General features: G+C 34.9%; 7 protein-coding genes across 7 annotated transcripts; 4 read left to right on the top strand and 3 right to left on the bottom strand.

The window, feature by feature from the left end:
- Positions 1-443: 443 nt before the first annotated feature.
- Positions 444-1,005, top strand: LOC133335613 (peptidoglycan-recognition protein SC2-like). Its single transcript, XM_061543922.1, has one exon. The coding sequence runs from the start codon at positions 444-446 to the stop codon at positions 999-1,001; it is 558 nt and encodes a 185-aa protein (XP_061399906.1). The 3' UTR covers positions 1,002-1,005.
- A 3,167-nt stretch (positions 1,006-4,172) lies between these two features.
- LOC133335611 (peptidoglycan-recognition protein SC2-like) lies at positions 4,173-4,730 on the top strand. The gene has a single exon (XM_061543921.1). The coding sequence runs from the start codon at positions 4,173-4,175 to the stop codon at positions 4,728-4,730; it is 558 nt and encodes a 185-aa protein (XP_061399905.1).
- Positions 4,731-6,894: 2,164 nt separating this feature from the next.
- Positions 6,895-7,458, bottom strand: LOC133335650 (peptidoglycan-recognition protein SC2-like). The gene has a single exon (XM_061543959.1). It carries the CDS (start codon positions 7,456-7,458, stop codon positions 6,901-6,903), a length of 558 nt encoding a protein of 185 aa, XP_061399943.1. The 3' UTR covers positions 6,895-6,900.
- Positions 7,459-7,877: 419 nt separating this feature from the next.
- Positions 7,878-8,435, top strand: LOC133335606 (peptidoglycan-recognition protein SC2-like). The gene has a single exon (XM_061543912.1). It carries the CDS (start codon positions 7,878-7,880, stop codon positions 8,433-8,435), a length of 558 nt encoding a protein of 185 aa, XP_061399896.1.
- A 3,065-nt stretch (positions 8,436-11,500) lies between these two features.
- Positions 11,501-13,428, bottom strand: LOC133335629 (lysosomal-associated transmembrane protein 4A). Its single transcript, XM_061543939.1, has 4 exons — positions 13,258-13,428; positions 12,512-12,698; positions 12,289-12,427; positions 11,501-12,206 (listed from the first exon to the last, which is right to left on the bottom strand). The coding sequence occupies exons 1-4, from the start codon at positions 13,381-13,383 to the stop codon at positions 11,501-11,503; spliced, it is 1,158 nt and encodes a 385-aa protein (XP_061399923.1). The 5' UTR covers positions 13,384-13,428.
- A 957-nt stretch (positions 13,429-14,385) lies between these two features.
- Positions 14,386-16,150, top strand: LOC133335628 (cytoplasmic phosphatidylinositol transfer protein 1). The gene is made up of 7 exons (XM_061543938.1): positions 14,386-14,456; positions 14,590-14,738; positions 14,804-14,892; positions 15,378-15,385; positions 15,453-15,524; positions 15,608-15,740; positions 15,810-16,150. The coding sequence occupies exons 1-7, from the start codon at positions 14,409-14,411 to the stop codon at positions 16,148-16,150; spliced, it is 840 nt and encodes a 279-aa protein (XP_061399922.1). The 5' UTR covers positions 14,386-14,408.
- Positions 16,151-16,535: 385 nt separating this feature from the next.
- Positions 16,536-18,458, bottom strand: LOC133335627 (protein singed wings 2). The gene is made up of 9 exons (XM_061543937.1): positions 18,448-18,458; positions 18,218-18,340; positions 18,125-18,160; positions 17,893-18,061; positions 17,663-17,819; positions 17,451-17,593; positions 17,206-17,385; positions 16,984-17,142; positions 16,536-16,919 (listed from the first exon to the last, which is right to left on the bottom strand). Exons 1-9 carry the CDS (start codon positions 18,456-18,458, stop codon positions 16,536-16,538), a joined length of 1,362 nt encoding a protein of 453 aa, XP_061399921.1.
- Between the last annotated feature and the right edge of the window lie 452 nt (positions 18,459-18,910).

Raw genomic sequence — 18,910 nt, 5'->3', positions numbered from 1 at the left:
AAACGAACAATAATAAAACAAAAACTCAATTTCAATTTTTCTGTAGTTATGTCCGTTTGCACTTTAGGTGACGATGTACAATTTGTATGTTATATCGAAAGTCCCACAATTGTTATTAGTTTTAAAAAGCAGAGGGATAAAGAAAAGTGAAACACTGATAATTTTCCGGTTCGATTCTCTTCAACATGTCTGACAAAAATAGAATCGTTCACTACTTATTAGTGTCATTGTAAATTTAGAAATGTATATTTATTAATTGGATTTCAATAACTGACAGCACTGATAAATGTCGAATAGGCAGTGAGAAACTGATTTCCACAAGCACTGCTGATAGCAACGTATTCCTATCTGTTGTGCAAATTCACTCACTTCTCGAGGGGATCCTATATAAGTTTAGGTCTACGACCTGACACCATCAGTTGTGTTAATTTGCAAGCATAGCAATGGTATCCAAAGCACTGTTCTCACTCTTGGCAGTCCTCTTCTGCGCCCAAGCCGTTTTTGGCATTACCATCATCTCCAAGTCAGAATGGGGTGCTGCTCCCGCCAACGGTAAAACAACCTTGGGCAATGGTTTGGCCTATGCCGTCATCCATCACACCGCTGGTAACTACTGCTCCACCAAGGCTGCCTGCATGCAAGAATTGAGAAATATCCAAAGCTACCATCAAAAGACTTTGGGCTGGGCCGATATTGGTTACAACTTCTTGATCGGTGGTGATGGCAACATCTATGAAGGTCGTGGCTGGAACGTTATGGGTGCCCATGCTACCAGCTGGAACGCCAAGTCCATTGGTATCTCCTTCATGGGTAACTACAACAACAACAAACCCACTGCTGCTCAAATCTCTGCTGCCAAGAGCCTCTTGGCTGCTGCTGTTTCCCGTGGTCAAATTGTCTCCGGCTATACTTTGTACGGTCATCGTCAAGTCGGTTCCACTGAATGTCCTGGCACCAACTTGTGGAACGAAATCAAGAAATGGTCCAACTGGAAGGCTTAATTTGCAATTTGAATAAATGTGAATAAATTGGAAAATAAACATTTAAAAAACATGAATAATAAACGTAGCATTTTAATACATTCATATACAGTCGAACACGTTTATAACGATCTCAATGGGATGGACAAATTAGTTCGTTATAGACGTAGTAGGACATTTTGACAAACCCAAACGCATAATCGAACATGAGTTTGAGTGATATGCATATATGTGCTCAAAATTAAAATAAAATACAAAAAATACAGTCGAATTCGGATAAGCGAACTCCGGTTTATCGAAAAAATCGGTTAATTGAAACTAAAAATTTTAAACTAATATGTGCTTCGCTTAAAAAAAACCGGTTAATTGAAAATCTGTATAAGAGAAAGACTTTTTTGTTGAAAAAAACACAAATATATATGAAACGAGCACCGTTTAAGAGAAAAATATCATTTTTGTAAGGTCGACGAAATTCATTAAAATTTTTTTGTGCAGCCCTAAAATTATATTGCACATTTTTCCAACCATCCAACCTAATGTCTACGAAAAAATAAGTTCTTATTCAATTCATTTTATAATATGATTTATAAATTTCACGATTTTTCAGATATTGATTGAAAACTTCGTTTAAGCGCAACGACTTTCGCTTATCCGAAGTTCTCTTAATTGAAAATCCTGCTTAAGAGAAAACATTTTTGTGAAATTAGACGTTTTCGCTTAACAGAATTCGACTGTACTACAATTTTAAAACATAATAAAAAAACATGTAAAATTTTTTGAAATTACGGTAAATTTTGCACTGAAAATAATATTGAGTACTTTTTTAAGGCAGTTAATTGTAAAACTGAATTTTGAAGAGAAAACAGAGCGAGAAATAGGTGATTTGGAAGGAAGAAGCAAATATACTGACCGAGACATCATCAAGAGCTTTTGTAATGAGGATAGGTTAGAAAATAAAAGACGGAAAGGTGAAGACAAATTTTAAAATGACGCTACTTAGTGAAGGAGATTGAAAAAGATCCATTTAAAACTGTGGTATTAAAGATGTTGGGGTGGAAAAGATGTCGGCCTCAAAACAGTTCGCAATACATTGCATCCATATGAATACCACAGCAGAATTGTTAGAAAAAGCCATTCATAAGTCCAAACAAAGATAACATGAGAATTAAGGGAACCCCCTATTCTCGATTTTAATTTTTCAAGATTTTCATTGGGCTGGTAAATCAATACCAATGCTTGTTAAGTTTTGTAACTTTGCACATATATAATTGAAGATTTAAAAGAGAAGAAAAATAATTTACAACAAATGTTTGTTATTGTTTTGTTGTTGTTTTTTGTAATTACAGAAAAGTCCTTATTGATGATGGCGGGCATGATAATTCCTCACTGGAACATCGGAATCCGAAAATTCCAACGGTGTTAGAAAGAGTACATGTCTGGCTCTGGTATGCACTAGGATTATTGACTTCGCTCTAAAATTAACAAAATGGTAGACCTTTGGATATACTCACAGAGAAACGTGTAAACATTTGGAATTGATTGGGTTATTAGTATTTGAGTTATCGTGCCTACCATTCGCAAAAAATGTTTAGAGAAAAACGCGTTTAAAGTTTGAGAAGCCCTTCAGCCGTCACTTGATGCTGACACAATAAAGCTTCAAGAGTTCTTGAGATTTTCACTTGAAATTTTGTAGGGACATTCTTTAATTAGTGTAGATTCGAATTATATCAACAAAAATTTTGACCCCGAGAATGGGGGGTCCCCTTAAATATGATAAGGAGCACTTCTTAAAAGAAGGTTTTTAGAAAAAGATTATTTGAAAAAGATGTATATATATATATATAGTTTTTATTTATTTTAAGGTTCTGTTTACTGACGAAAACAAATATAATTTGCAAGGTTCGAATGGAAAGAAGTTTGTGTGACGTAAACCAAATACAGAATTTAGCTGCCAAAACACAAAAGCCACTATTAAGCATGGGGAACGCACTATCATGGTTTAGGGGTGTGTGATGGTACAATGGACAAATTTGGCTACCTAAACGTCTTGAAGGAAAATGTAAAGAAAAGTGCGGAGAAACTGTACATTTCAAATTTTTGTTTCCTTGTAAAATTGACATTGTCGTGAAAAATGTTTGGGTTTCTTCTATTATTTTGTATGATTTGAGTGTAGTATAAAAATAAAAGATGAGAATTTTATATTTTCATTTAGTTTAGAGCGCACAAATAGCAAAAGTTTTTTGTCCGATTATGCGATGGAGTCACTGTCTGTCAAAAATAATGAGAGCAAATATTTTTGATAATTCCTTTCTTCACATGATTGTAGACACTTGTTGTATTCGTTGGAAGGGTGATAAGCTGAATAAACTCAAGAACAGTGTTAGGATTTTCAAGTAAAATAGCCTTATTTTTAGTTCGTATGTGAAAATTCAGTCCCAGTTTTTTATATAACTTTTTTTGTAGAGCATATCCTTCTATTTCGAGGTCTTGCATCCTTATTTTCGTGAATGGTAAAACAGAGAACATTGCTAACGACGTGGAAAAATGGTTTATTTTGATTTTAATTTGATCCGATAGTTTATCATTCGACATCATCACACCAAAAATGGAAATTTTGACACATGTTTATACAGTATACTCGTCAGGAGCTTTCATCCTCAGTGAATGAGATCCAGCATATCGTTATAAATCTCTATATTTTAATTTGTAGGCCAACAGATCGCTTCCATTAAAAAATTTTTCCATTTCTCATGCGAAACTGCGAGAAAGTACTACCCTGACTGAAGACAATCAATAATAGTTTCGACTACTTGTTCCTAATCTGAAATAGAGATATAACGTCGAACTATACTTAATTCTAAACTGGTGAATAGTGGTAATGTCGACCCTTCGATGGTTATCAAATACATTTTCCATTCAACTCGTTTCGTAGATTAAAAAAGAGAACCGACTGCAAATTATTGATACGATTGTAAAAAAACTTTTTGTTTATTAATTGGATTAAAATATTTGACAAGAGAGATAACGATTTCATAGGCAGTACGCAATATCTTAGGTGACAGGTTTTCGCAGTTACTAAAAGCAACAGCATTCTTATCACCTGTACAAAAACATTCACCACATTAGAGCATCCTATATAAGTTAAGGAGTACGGCCTCACATCATCAGTTGTATTCATTGACAAGCATAGCAATGGTATCTAAAGCATTGTTCTCCCTGTTGGCAGTTCTCTTCTGCGCCCAGGCCGTTTTTGGTATTACCATCATCTCCAAGTCAGAATGGGGTGCTGCTCCCGCCAACGGTAAAACAACCTTGGGCAATGGTTTGGCCTATGCCGTCATCCATCACACCGCTGGTAACTACTGCTCCACCAAGGCTGCCTGCATGCAAGAATTGAGAAATATCCAAAGCTACCACCAAAAGACCTTGGGCTGGGCCGATATTGGTTACAACTTCTTGATCGGTGGTGATGGTAACATCTATGAAGGTCGTGGCTGGAACGTTATGGGTGCCCATGCTACCAACTGGAACTCCAAGTCCATTGGTATTTCCTTCTTGGGTAACTACAACAACAGCAAACCCACTGCTGCTCAAATCTCTGCTGCCAAGAGCCTATTGGCTGCTGCTGTTTCCCGTGGTCAAATTGTCTCCGGTTATACTTTGTACGGCCATCGTCAAGTCGGCTCTACTGAATGCCCTGGCACTAACTTGTGGAACGAAATCAAACAATGGCCCAACTGGAAGGCTTAATTTGTCATCTAAGATTTTGAAAAGTGAAAAATAAATATATTGCTTTAAAAGAAAAACTTACTTGTTACTATTTTAAAACCTAATCTTTTTGACCATTCTTAAATGCTAGTCATAGCATTTAAGAGGTTTTATACAGAACGATAAAATTCTAAATTTTGGCTAATGTGGTAGATACGACGTAATACTTTTCCTTTTAATTTGCTGATACATAGTACTAATTTATTTCTTCAAAGTTTCTTGCAATGAATGTTGCAAAGGCACGTATAACAGTTGTCTGTACAGTATAACAAAATTTGAAATAATTTTTAACCACAGAAGGATATATGAAGTCATTCCTTGTGGAAAAGTAAGGGAGAGGACATAAATTTTTTTCGAAATCCACTGCATCAGGCGTTTTTTAATGAATATACAATCAAGAACGTTTATAGCGGACTAGTAGCGACCAAGCATGTCGGTCGTTACTAGGTATTTACTCTATAAGAGTAAAGATTTGTATAAAAATTCTGTTATAAAACTTCGGGATAAAATGAAACAAAATGATCATGGATAGGGAGGTATTTTTTACCAGTTGAATTTAATAGGACACAACTAAGAGTTTGCTGATCTACTCCAACTCTTTGATATTTGACCGAATGCAAAATCGATTAAATGGAAAACATCATTTTGGGATAATATTGTGATCCCTCCTCATATTTTATGCAGCCTGAGTAGATCAGCAAAATCTTAGATGTGTAATATAGACCTATACCGATCAACATACCCCTATCCATTAAAATATCTGCGTACGTCCCTGACTGACACTGTATGTATGTATGTACATAGCATGCATATATATATGCAATTATAAAAAGATTCTTTCATCATAAACTGTTTGGAATTTATTTTTCATATTATTTGATGCAAGGTTTATTCATAATGTTAACCGACAGGCGAATCCATGCCTTTGTCTTCTCTTGCTGTCAATTATTTAATCGCGAAATACAAAGCAGAACAGGATAAAAATTCCAAATATCTTCAAAAAAAACGTATTGAAAAGCATATTGAGGCTATCACCCATAATTACGCCATTGGTAGTGTTCCCGAATAAGTCATTCCAAGACCATTTTAATTTGCAAAATTCACCGGAGAAATTGTTTAAGAAACTTTTTTATAAAAACTGTCATTGGTAAAATTTGGAAAGTTATTATCGCGTTCCATTGTGTAAAATCTAAATATAAAACAAGCGTATCAAACTATGCGCATTAGGCTTAAGATATATCGCAGATCAGGGTACAATTATACAAGGTAACTGTATAATTGTATCGTAATAATCGAGTCAAGTTCGATATAATGTAAAACGACCCAGCAGGATAATTTTGTACACATTATATCATGGTATAATAATAAAAGGTAACAGCAAGTGTTGTTGTACAAAAAACGATACAACAACCACATGGAAATTTGTTGTTGTAAGTTCTACTAGTGTCAACTCATTTGACAGAAAAATGTAAACAAACAAACAAATTATCATCAAATAATTTTTATTTTGAAAATGAAATATTTTCGAATCCTCAAAATAAAAATTGAAAAACATGAATGAAAATCTTTCAAATTTATATTTCTATCGCTTCCACATCTTTCCTATAATTGAGCCATTGCCACATATATGTGTAAAACATATGAAAATGCTGGGAATAGCGAGTTATTCCTTGAAGAAAGATTTGCTTCCTGAAACTTTCCCAGCAGGCAGATTGAGTAAATTGAATACGGGAGCACATTTAATAATGAACAATTTCAAATTGTATGCGTTCCCAATTTTCCTGTTGGGTGATTTTTAAAAACATAATTTGTCAAATTCATATTGACACTAGTATTACGTTGGAATCAAATCAGCTGGGATTTGCTGTTACCTTTTATAATTGTACCATGACATTATATGTGAAATAAAAAATACGATAATACAATTTGAGTTTTACAGTATGTAGGGAACCAAAAAAATACAACAACATTTTGTGTAATGTTTTACATTTACGTTTGATGTATATAGTATGTATCAGAGTAGTTTTGCAGTTACCTTGTCTAGTTGTACCATGATCACAGATATAGATATAAAAAATGTCACAGAAATAACAAACATTGCTTTCTTTTAATCGAACTCTTTATTTTATTTTGCAAAAACTAAATTAAAAACTTAAGCCTTCCAGTTGGGCCATTTCTTGATTTCGTTCCACAAGTTGGTGCCAGGGCATTCAGTGGAGCCGACTTGACGATGACCGTACAAAGTATAGCCGGAGACAATTTGACCACGGGAAACAGCAGCAGCCAATAGGCTCTTGGCAGCAGAGATTTGAGCAGCAGTGGGTTTGCTGTTGTTGTAGTTACCCATGAAGGAGATACCAATGGACTTGGCGTTCCAGCTGGTAGCATGGGCACCCATAACGTTCCAGCCACGACCTTCATAGATGTTGCCATCACCACCGATCAAGAAGTTGTAACCAATATCGGCCCAGCCCAAAGTCTTTTGATGGTAGCTTTGGATATTTCTTAATTCTTGCATGCAGGCAGACTTGGTGGAGCAGTAGTTACCAGCGGTGTGATGGATGACGGCATAGGCCAAACCATTGCCCAAGGTTGTTTTACCGTTGGCGGGAGCAGCACCCCATTCTGACTTGGAGATGATGGTAATGCCAAAAACGGCTTGGGCGCAGAAGAGGACTGCCAAGAGTGAGAACAATGCTTTGGATACCATTGCTATGCTTGCAAATTAACACAATTGATGATTCTCTTTGTGTTCTCACTGTTTATATAGGAATCTTTGAAGAAAAATAATCTATAATCTATATAAATTATATTTACAAAGGTGTCTTCAAAAACATTGTTGTTGTATTATTATTAATCGTAGATACGCGCTTGTCAGGTATGTTGTTTTGTTATCTGTATATATTTTGTACAAATACCGTGTTTTGTTGCGATCGTACTGATTTCTAATCAATCCTGATATGATTTGATTTAAAATAAATCAGTACTCGCGGCCATAATTTTTGCAGATCTTATCGTCCAGTCATGATAATCATTTGCGAAATACAATTGGGGAAAGTCTTTTTAGGAGTATAAAATGGGGGTTGTTACACATTTTAATTAGTTCATTTTTTAAGAAAGAACATAGCAATGGTTTCCAAAGCAGCATTCTCCCTCTTGGCAGTTCTCTTCTGCGCCCAGGCCGTTTTTGGTATTACCATCATATCCAAGTCAGAATGGGGTGCTGCTCCCGCCAACGGTAAAACAACCTTGGGCAATGGTTTGGCCTATGCCGTCATCCATCACACCGCTGGTAACTACTGCTCCACCAAGGCTGCCTGCATGCAAGAATTGAGAAATATCCAAAGCTACCACCAAAAGACCTTGGGCTGGGCCGATATTGGTTACAACTTCTTGATCGGTGGTGATGGTAACATCTATGAAGGTCGTGGCTGGAACGTTATGGGTGCCCATGCTACCAACTGGAACTCCAAGTCCATTGGCATCTCCTTCTTGGGTAACTACAATAACAGCAAACCCACCGCTGCTCAAATCTCTGCTGCCAAGAGCCTATTGGCTGCTGCTGTTTCCCGTGGTCAAATTGTCTCCGGCTATACTTTGTACGGCCATCGTCAAGTCGGCTCTACTGAATGCCCTGGCACCAACTTGTGGAACGAAATCAAGCAATGGCCCAACTGGAAGGCTTAAGTGTGCATAAAGAGTGTATATTACTTGAACTAATAAATTATAAACGATGAAATGTATGCTCTCTCTCTCTTTGCCCATTACTTGTTATATTAGTAAATAGTTTGGGATTTATCTGCTGACGGAATAATGCAGAATTGATAAAGGAAAAAACATGTTTTTAAACGTAAAACTGCATCTTGCAGTAGAAAAATACTAGGTGATACATATACCAACATATCACACACACACAATACTTTAGACGGGTACAAATCATTGACGCGTTCTGAAGTTATAAACTGAACTAATCCTGGCGAACAATGTTAAAAGAGTTTTAAATAAGTATTAAAATATTGTAGCGATAAGGATTCCTATTTTGAGAAATACCAAATAAGAAGGTCGATTACTGAGAGGTAATAGGTCAAATTCCACAGATAAAAACAAAGGCACTTTTGCTCTATTGGTATTTTATAGTATCAGCTGAGCCAAAAATATCACGCGTTATAAACCGCTCCATCCCTATGTTGATTTTTTTTCTACATTATATTGCCTCTTCATGAGAAGTGACATCTACCGGGGTTTCAACAAACAATTTTTGCAAAAAGCATTCTGTCAATCCATTACAGTTAAATTGTCTTGGATAAAAATAAATCAATTTATAGCATACAAGAGAGGAAATTTCCTTGTATAAGCAAAATATCCCTGTATTATATTCAGATACGCTTTACGCATATTCCTCAACCTGCATTTTGTTACTTCAATGCTAACTCCCGGGTGTAATATGTGAACTACAGCGGTTGTTGCATACAATATTTATTTAACGTTCCGTTTAAGAGAAAACTCCTATATAATTATAAATATAATTTCTGTTCCACAACCACAAGAATGTAAAAAATGTTTACTACAATTAAAAATTAAAAACCAACAATACGCCCAAAAATTATGAACACTTGAAACAAAACTCTGGGGTCAACTTATGAGTTTCGAAATCGAGTTGATTCTATCGAGATCATCAAATTTGGTATGACTGCATCCGATATCGATGGCTTACTATCGGAATTTCCCATAAAACTGTCATATGAATGCCAAATTAGCTGTCGAAAGCAAAAAAGAAAATAACAAAACTAGAAGAAAAGTGGTGTTTAAAAAAATAGCTTTGTCTAATGAAATGAAAATGAAATAAATCGGATCCGGTATACCCTTGTACCCTAAACTTCAAACATATATTATGTAATGCCGCACAGACATTACTAATTGTGCCATACGCTTCTCTCGTTTTTCTTCACTATTCCTATTGCGGGATTCCTGTATGGAATTGAGCACCATGGCTCAAGAGGATAATAAAAATGTTTTTTAAAATTGTGTAGACGAACGCGCTAATTAATTATATATTGACAGCACACAAGTTATTTTTAACAGGAATAAAAACTGTTGCAGGGAATTAATATTTTTACACAATTTAATTCAGAATTTATAAAGTAATATATTGGTCAATAAGTTGGCCAAAAATTCCGACATTGTTATTCATAATTATTATTCGAATATTTGGAGGGTTATCGTTATACCAAAACGTAAACCGAAAAAAAATCAATACTTCGGTGAATGTTTTGAGGTGTTTCGCCATTTTATCGTAAATTTTTGATATTTATGTTCATCTAGTTCCAAAAGTCGAGAACTCTTCATTATTATTATTTTTTTTTTTTTTTGCTCTAATTCATTTATTTTAATTCGGTCTATTGCAATCCCATTAACCTCCTTCAAATTTATTTTTCATTCAACAACGCGATAGATTTTTGTGGTTTTAGTTGTTGTAGCAGCCCTACTGTTGAAAATTTGAATTCATTTATTTTTGTGATGTTGATTAGGCAAGGTTCATAAATTTGTTATTTTCTTTTTCGGCAATAATTTAGGGATTACATCGCCCATACGTTTCTCCTTCATCATACATATTGGCTAAAAAGATTTTTTAATTTTTATACAGAAGTAATTGTGAAATTACAGCGCTTTTGGATACGTAATCTGTGAACTGTAATCTCATGCCGCAATAGATAGAAGAATATATTTTACTTACAGTTAATATCTGAACTTTAATAAAACGGATTGCTTTTGAAAACCACATAGATAGATTGTATAGAGCATTTCAAAAAAGCTCTAAAAAATCTACCTGATTGTGTGGTGTGATTTTTTATTAATTTTAAACTATAATATTCGAATAACTTTGCTGGATGTGTATATATTTATGTGTGTGTTTTACATCATCCAATTTATAGCAATTATTGGTTTAGTTTTTTTTTTTTGTATTTTTGCGTATATTAGTTTAATAATAATCATCATTCATAAAAGTCTTCATTGTTATTTTTAGTATATAAATATATATTATATATGTATGTATGTAAGAAAATGATAACACAGACAAAAGAGTTAATATAGAGCAATTTTGTGGAATAAATACAACAGATTAAAATTTATACTGCAGAGGAGTTTCACAGTATACCAAGATTCTATAATTGCTGTGGAATTAAAACTTGCCAATCAACCATTCATTAGCGTAAAATATAAAATTAAAACATAACAGGGAATTTTTCTTTGTAAACCGAAATTATACGAGACTTTCAGCTTAGGGAATTGCCTATGTTCCCGGCGATACTGAATATGCTTGTGTACCGTGTTTAATGACTTATTATTTTTTTTCAACATATATATAAGTTATGTAATATATATTGTATTCGGGTGCGTATTAGATTAAGTGGTAGAAATAAGAAAAAAACAGAAAATTGCAGAAAGAGGGGTTTGTATGCCGCCAAAATAACGAGATTTTACTGCAATGCCAGACAAGTCAAGAGTTCGATTAGTAGATATGTTGAGATAAACGTGAGAATTAATATCATCAACAATATAATGTTGCAGTAGAAAGGAAAGATGATCTCACTGCAATGATTGTGTCTAGGAGCACTACTTGGCTGTCGGCAATATTTGCACGCTTGCAAATTACAAAAATATTAAACAGATGGCTGTCCTCTACTCGACAGTCAAAAACAACCAACAACTAAAAAATGTGTTTAAACCCCGGTCAAATCTACAATCTTGATTTATGCGTGGCTTTCATTGATATTAGATTGAGCGTTGTTGGAGGGATTTGAAATTTGGACATTACCCCCGGTTGCTGGGTCACTTTGTGGGTGTGATTCTGGTTCAATAATAACTTCATTATACGAAGGTGGTGGAGTCAACTCATTATTTGGGTCTCCACCGACAGCGCCCATAGTCTCGCCGGAAACGATTTCGTTACGTCTCATGGTTGGGGTATTGTTATTGATGTGCACCGTGTTGTTGTTGTTTGACGTGTCATTGTTGTTGTCTTCTTCGGTTCCAGCAACTGCATTTATTTCGGGGATGTCAATCGGTTCCTCCCTCGGCAAGTTCGACATGGCAACTTGATAAGATGGGGGTGGAGCTTGCTTCATATATGCTGCTACAGCCTCATCGTAATTGGGCAATAGAGTAGAATAGGCGCGTTCCTCGGATCCACAATTGTTACCAGTTATGTCAGAGATGCCCAATGGCAGCAATGTACGCATACTTTGCTGTCTCAAGGTCAAGTATTTGTAACAACGCCAGACGATGCCGATGGCATACGCTTTCAGGAAAACAATGCACACAAAAACTATAAGGACCACAATGACAAGTTCCTCTGGTGACAATTCCAATAGCTTCTCGCGCCATGGCAAACGATGGGATTCCTCTATAAGACGGTGAATAGCTTGAAGATAACACAAATATCCGGCAGCGGTCAGGCTTAATAAGGAAGATATTATTTAATATTAGGCAGTTGTAACTGCAAATTATCCTAAACATTATCCTAAACATTGGCACTTACGTGGTTATGGCAAAATCGAATAACTGAAGACAGAAGAAGGGCAGTAGATGAGACGGTTTGCCCTTAATAGCACCATAGATCATCATCATAGTAATGGCAATCATACAGGTACATACTAAACCGCCCATGTCATAGCTCTCTAAAATATTGCCAGAAATGTACAATTAAAATATCGAACACCGTGTAATTCTGCATGCAGACAACCAACATAGACCAAACTTACGATATTGTTTCCGGTAAATAAGCGAGTGATCACGATAGGCAAATGGTGGATCCACTTTACTTAGGGGGGTAGGTAAAGCTGGGGCATTCATGTCGACATTGTAATCGTAACTGTTTTCCAGTTCTTCCATCATGTGAGGATTACGCATAATAACCGCCAATAGGCTTAGAGCGAGGATATTTAAGAACTTGATAAAAAAAATTGAATGTATGTTTAGTATGATGTTATCACATTAATCGGATGAGATTATAATTGTCACTTATTTTATTGTAAAATTTTTTATTGAACTAAAAAAGTCAAACGCACGCAATTTCGAAAAATAATAGAGATGAAAGAGAAAGTTGTACCCAATAAAAAAGTAAAAATGATAAACAAAAGTAAAAATTATATTTTTCAATTGTGTATCTCGTATACGATTTCACAAATCCGAAAACCAAAGTAACATGCAGCTATTAAATATGTCGACCCGCCCTATTACATTTTAAATGTGGTAAGCCAATAATGATGACAATAACAACAAACCAATGTATGCAATACAACAAAGTACTCCATGGTGACCCTGAGGAGGCTACGTGAAACAAAAGCAAAAACAAAACAAACAAAAACAGGAATTCCAATGAAAACAGAAATGCACGACACCCCACACCGAAGCAATTATTGAAATATTGATTATTTGCATATTCTGCGACGACAATACGGCGCACTACATACATATGTGCATTAAAAAGGCTGGTTTTCGGACTTACCAAATGCCAGAGTCCAATCATTATGGTTGCAGTTAGGACATGGAGATTGAAACAACATATCCATTCCTTGTTGTTATTAGACGTCAGCGGCTGATGAGGACCCATCTTCCTCCGGATCCTTATCATTTGTTTTGCGTTCTATAAAATTCCTCAGGAGATTTTTGTGTATTTCTCAAAAACGAAAAAACACAATCGTCAACACACGAACACACACACAAAGCTCTCTTTAAACTCTATTTACGAACTCTTATCAAAACGTTTTTAACTGATTTTATTATTTTATGCAAATTATGCTTATGCAGTTTTCCAATTGCCTTCGTAAATTCTATATTTTCCAATTATTATTTTTTTATTTTTATTTTATCGCGAAAGTATACCAACACCAAAGCAAGAACTGCCACCAACTTCGCTCGAATTAATACAAATAGGGGAGAAAGAAAAAATAACCGATAAAGAAGAAACTCAAAGTGGACATACCAAATATTACGAATGAGGTATAATGGACAGCACTTAAGAAGCGAATTGCTGAGAAAGAGGGTATGACAATAACTGTCACCAACTTCGCTGGAATGCATAGAGAAATGATATATTTTAGCGGCCATTTACATTTTGCATCATGATCCGCGGGTCACGAATGTTGCCTCGTCTCTCTTTCGTAATTGGGGTTGTGCTAAGCGTACTTTTCGTCCGAAATATGTACGAAATTACATTAATGTACCGAAACAAAAAATAAATTTATTATTTACTTCACTATTCGTAGACACATTTAGGCTTAAATTATAATTTATATTTTTATGCAAATAACAAGTATATATGTTGGCCAATATTTCTCGATAATTATGATTTATTATCATATGAAGTGAAGATAAATTTTCTTACTTTTTGTTTTGTTTGCCGATTTGACAATGTGAATGAAAAAAATAACTCTCGTGATTCGCGGATCATGACGCTAAATGTAAAGAACCACTTAGTAGTAGTCAATAGTAAGTTTTTTTCTTACGAAACGAAAGTCGATGTACTTATCCCTAGTATTGATTTGATTGCTGAAGAAGTTCATCTCATCTGTTGGATATTTCGGTCGGCCGTGTGTTAGTTTCGTAATATTATTTTTTCAAAATTAATTCTCCAAAATATAAGAGACATTGAACGAAATGGTATTAAAGGAGTACAGAATTGCTATGCCGCTAACATGCGAAGAGGTTGGTATGAAATTGTCCAAAGGAATTTCAAGAACACTAAGCGGAATCTACCATAGATCTCTTTGGATACAAAAACAAATATACTGATATATTAAGTTAATAAGTGAACGTTTATCTTCAACATTCCGTTCAGTATCAAATTGGACAGTTGTATATGATAGCACGCCATAGCTTGGAGCAGTCTGGAGAGGGTGAAGGCGTAGAAATAATCACGAACGAGGCCTGTGAAGATCCAGAATATGGAAAAGGACAATTCACTGAAAAGAGGATACACTTGTCAAGGTTTTGTCAATTTAGATTTTTCATACAAATTGTATTTGTGATTGGCTATTTTCTATGTTTTTTAGTCGTTTGCCATACTGGATACAAACCATATGTCCGCGTGTATTCTATGTCACAGAAAAATCCTGGAATTTCTTTCCATTCACAAAGACAGGTGAGTGTTAGTTTGATTTTATTAATCTTTTAGTTGGTTATAAAATAGTGCCATGCTCAGATAACATACAGTTTGTCAACTAAAAGTTTGCAAAGAAAATTCCTTTTGATATACCTAGCTGTTTTGGCTATTTTGGAGTTATTATATGGAGGTCTCTGCAATCTCACGCACCATACGATATCGAACATAAAAATCCCTTCTCGGAGCACGGTGAAGGACAGGAGTAGCTGTTACCCAATAAAATCTGCACATGCTTGCAATTACATAGTTGACAAGCTGAGTGTGGACAGGCAATTAGAACTCATATTATAATTGGATAGTTTATGTTAAAAATTATAAGCTTCGATAGTGTACAATCGGTTATGGCAATGACGGACGTATATTTTAGTATATGTTTAGTAATTATAAATTCACATTTACTAACCTAATTCTTTAATATGTTTCGATTTATTTCTGTACTTTTTTACTATTCAAATGGAATGCAGAATATACGGTGAGTGCTGTTAAAGTGATTTAAAATAAAAAAAACATAGTTTAATAAAGTTTTATTCCAATTGCAGTGTTCTTTTATACCTAAGCTAAATGTATTTATTAAAACTAAATATGAGGACAACAATGGGACTTCTGAAAATGTAAGTTTTATATAAATATTTATTATTATATAATAAAAATAAGTATTTTTGTCAAATTCTTAACAAATCTATAAAAATAATAGTGCCTAAATTTATCCGAAGATGACCTAAAGAGGCGTACTATTGACATTGTGGACATTGCCTTCGACGATTTGCCCAACAACAAACATTATAAAAAAGAAGAGGACCCCAAATTATTTAAATCAACTAAAACAAGTAATGCAGTCATTTCAATGCATTTCTATAAACACCTATCTAATTCCTTATATTTAATATTTCCTACAGATCGGGGTCTATTGGTGGAGGGATGGCGTGAAACTGACAAACCTATTATGTGTTCCTATAAATTAGTTGATGCTTCCTTTGAAGTATGGGGATTGCAGACAAAAGTTGAAGATTTCATTCAACGATCTATTCGCGATGTACTGTTGTTGGGACACAGACAAGCGTTTGCCTGGATAGATGAATGGTATGGCATGACATTGGAAGATGTGCGCGAATATGAACGTAAAATCCAAGAGGAGACAAATAAAAAACTCAGGCAGCTTAATGGCCAAAATGAAGATGAAGCTCCAGTGGATGAGGACAACACTAATCAACATAATGCAGAAAGTAATAATGTTTAAAGGCATACTTAGTTAAAATAGTGTTAGTTGACGAATGAAACATAACTACCCAAAGAATATTTTTAGATTCAAACTACTCAGGAAATGCAAAAAATACCTATTTATGTAGAATAGTTGTTATCTGTGTGGTATAGCCTATATGAAGATATGGCTCAAAAATCCCTATTCAAACTGCCCTTCTATCTTGCGCCTCTAAGAGATTACATTTGTATATGTCTGTTAAGAAAGCTATATACAAAGCACAAATTTACTTAAATAAATTATATTTATGGATATTTGAATATAATACAGTGCATTTCTTCTATACAATCAGTTTCGTGTTTCCTTATTTCTACTTGTTCTAGGGACCTTGTATGTTGCTGAATAACATAAATGTCCATATTGACTATGGCAGCTTCATTACAATCCATGGCACCCTACCATAATTTTTATAATAATAGTAGTCGTAGCCCAGCTTGCCCAATATTAGCAATATCATCGCTGCCAACAGTCCATTAACCCAATCCAACACATGAATTTTTGACTCGTCTTTAGGTTTGCAAACATCCTCCCGGGTAATGGTCATTAACTTGGACTTTTTCTCCTCGCCATCCTGTATATATTTGCAACTGATATTGCCAGAGTCACGCATTATCTCTCCGTATTTTATTAAAAACTCCCTAAAGCGCATGGCAAATTTACAGGTGCAATGCCAAGGATTCATACTCAATAATAAGAGATTTGCGTTGGCGTTGTCTTCAAGGGCATTGTCGAGAGCATATACTGGTATCTGTAACACGCATTGGCATGCATTATTAAATATTTTTGTAGTTCTTATCATTCCGCCACCATACCTTTCTCATTTTATTGTTGATTAAACTAAGTAGGCGAAAGTGCTCCAACCAGTAGCCGCCTTCCAAAACATCAATACTCTCGATTCGGTTATTATCCAAATGCACATCGACAACATAGCGGTAATGAATGTTATTTCTTAGCGGTGAGATATCTGAAATCTGTTGCCATATTGTATTGGCGCAATTGTGGAAAAGAGCTAATAGAGATGATGTTGCTCCTACCTTATTATTATTTGCAAAGAACATGGTTGTGTTTGCTGGTAGGAAAGCTGGCAGGCGATAAAATCCCAAATGGGAACAATTCACTGTATACAAGGGCATGTGCGTTTTAGGTATAATGTGATGCATAGAACAGGAACAATTCCTCAAATCCTCATGGGACTGGCATGCAGTTTTTAATGTCTACAAAACAAACACAAGTGATGGCAGCATATGTGTTCATATATCAAATGGCACTGAATGCTTACCACTTTATAGTGCATGACCGTCATTACGTTCCGGTCTTTGAACTTGCGATCCCCACATGTCAGTAATTCACGATCTGCTACATAACTTGCCTTCTCCGGAATTAAAAGCCATTTCAAATTCCTTGTGCAGTTCCATGGGTTACCTGGGAAAACAAAACTCACCCAGTTAAAAAAAAAAAAATCATAACTTGTTTTCCCTATACACATCATACCAGACAAATACAGGTACTCGAAGGCCCTGGGCAGCAACAGTGGAGTATCGAGTTGTATCAGTTTATTCCACCTTAAATCGACAATCCTCAACGGATGTATTTTTTTAAACGTCCTTTGGCCAATGTGCGACAAATTGGTCCAGGAAATATTGATCATCTGATATAAGAAACAACAATTTGTCACATAAGTATATTCAATTCCAATTAAACCCCATTGGTATGGTATGTACTTGCAAATAAAACATTTCCGGGAAATCAAATATATGTGCCATTCGACTGTATTCGATAGTCAGTGACTTTATACGAGGAAATGCATGCAAGTCGACTACTGGATTGAAAACTCGCTCAGGCCAACCACAAAATATTATATCTTCCAATCGTCCACGATATTTTTGATCGCTATAATCCAGAAGTAAAATTCATTCATGAATCATCACTTCTCAAAAAGAATATTTTACTCACTTGATCGATTGCAAATTCTTCCAGTTACCGAAACATCTAAAACGAAACTATATTACAATAAATAAAAATTGATCGACTCTGGTCAATCTATACCTTAAGGCGCCATATTTATATTTGGTACAATTTCCAGAAGTTAATTCAGGTGATTGTTTCCAGTCAAGGCAGGAGATGTTGCTGTATTGTTGGTAGTGCGGTTGATAATCGGCAATGCAAAATCTTAAACATAAAATATAAATGATTTAAAATTAAATCGGGGAACAGAAAATCAAAAATTGTGTACGAGAGTTTTCAAGGTGTGTCGAGAGAAAATCTCAGTTAATTACAATCTAAACATGTCTTCAATATTGTTGAACTTGCTTATTAAAGTAATATTGTACTGTAATTAGCATTTATTGCAGTGTACATACGTACATATTTTGCGGGAATACAACCAAGTGGTCTGGAAATAAAAGTGTTAATTTATCTTCTAAAAACAAAAAGTAAACATAAACACAAATAGTTCACGATCTTAATCTTTATTATTTTCATGACTGAGATTTTTGATTTAATTTGCCACTCATAGACACTTAATTACCAAATGCCACAGTACTTCTTTCACAAATCACGCATATACATTCCAACATACGATACACAATACATATATGTCGACGACTCTTGACTGCAAAAGCTTTGAAGCTGTGAACGATCAAATAATATAATGAAAACAAATCAAAACATGGTATTGGCATTTGGTGGACATCTATCAAATTCCCAAAAATGGATCAAATTATTATAGATACTCTTTGC

Source organism: Musca vetustissima, unplaced genomic scaffold (assembly GCF_032173495.1).
Source record: "Musca vetustissima isolate MV318-11 ecotype Yass unplaced genomic scaffold, APGP_CSIRO_Mvet_v1 utg8222, whole genome shotgun sequence".
Taxonomy (NCBI): Eukaryota; Metazoa; Arthropoda; class Insecta; order Diptera; family Muscidae; genus Musca; species Musca vetustissima.
The sequence above is the reverse complement of the archived record's forward strand: the minus strand, read 5'-3'. Positions and strand labels throughout refer to the sequence as shown.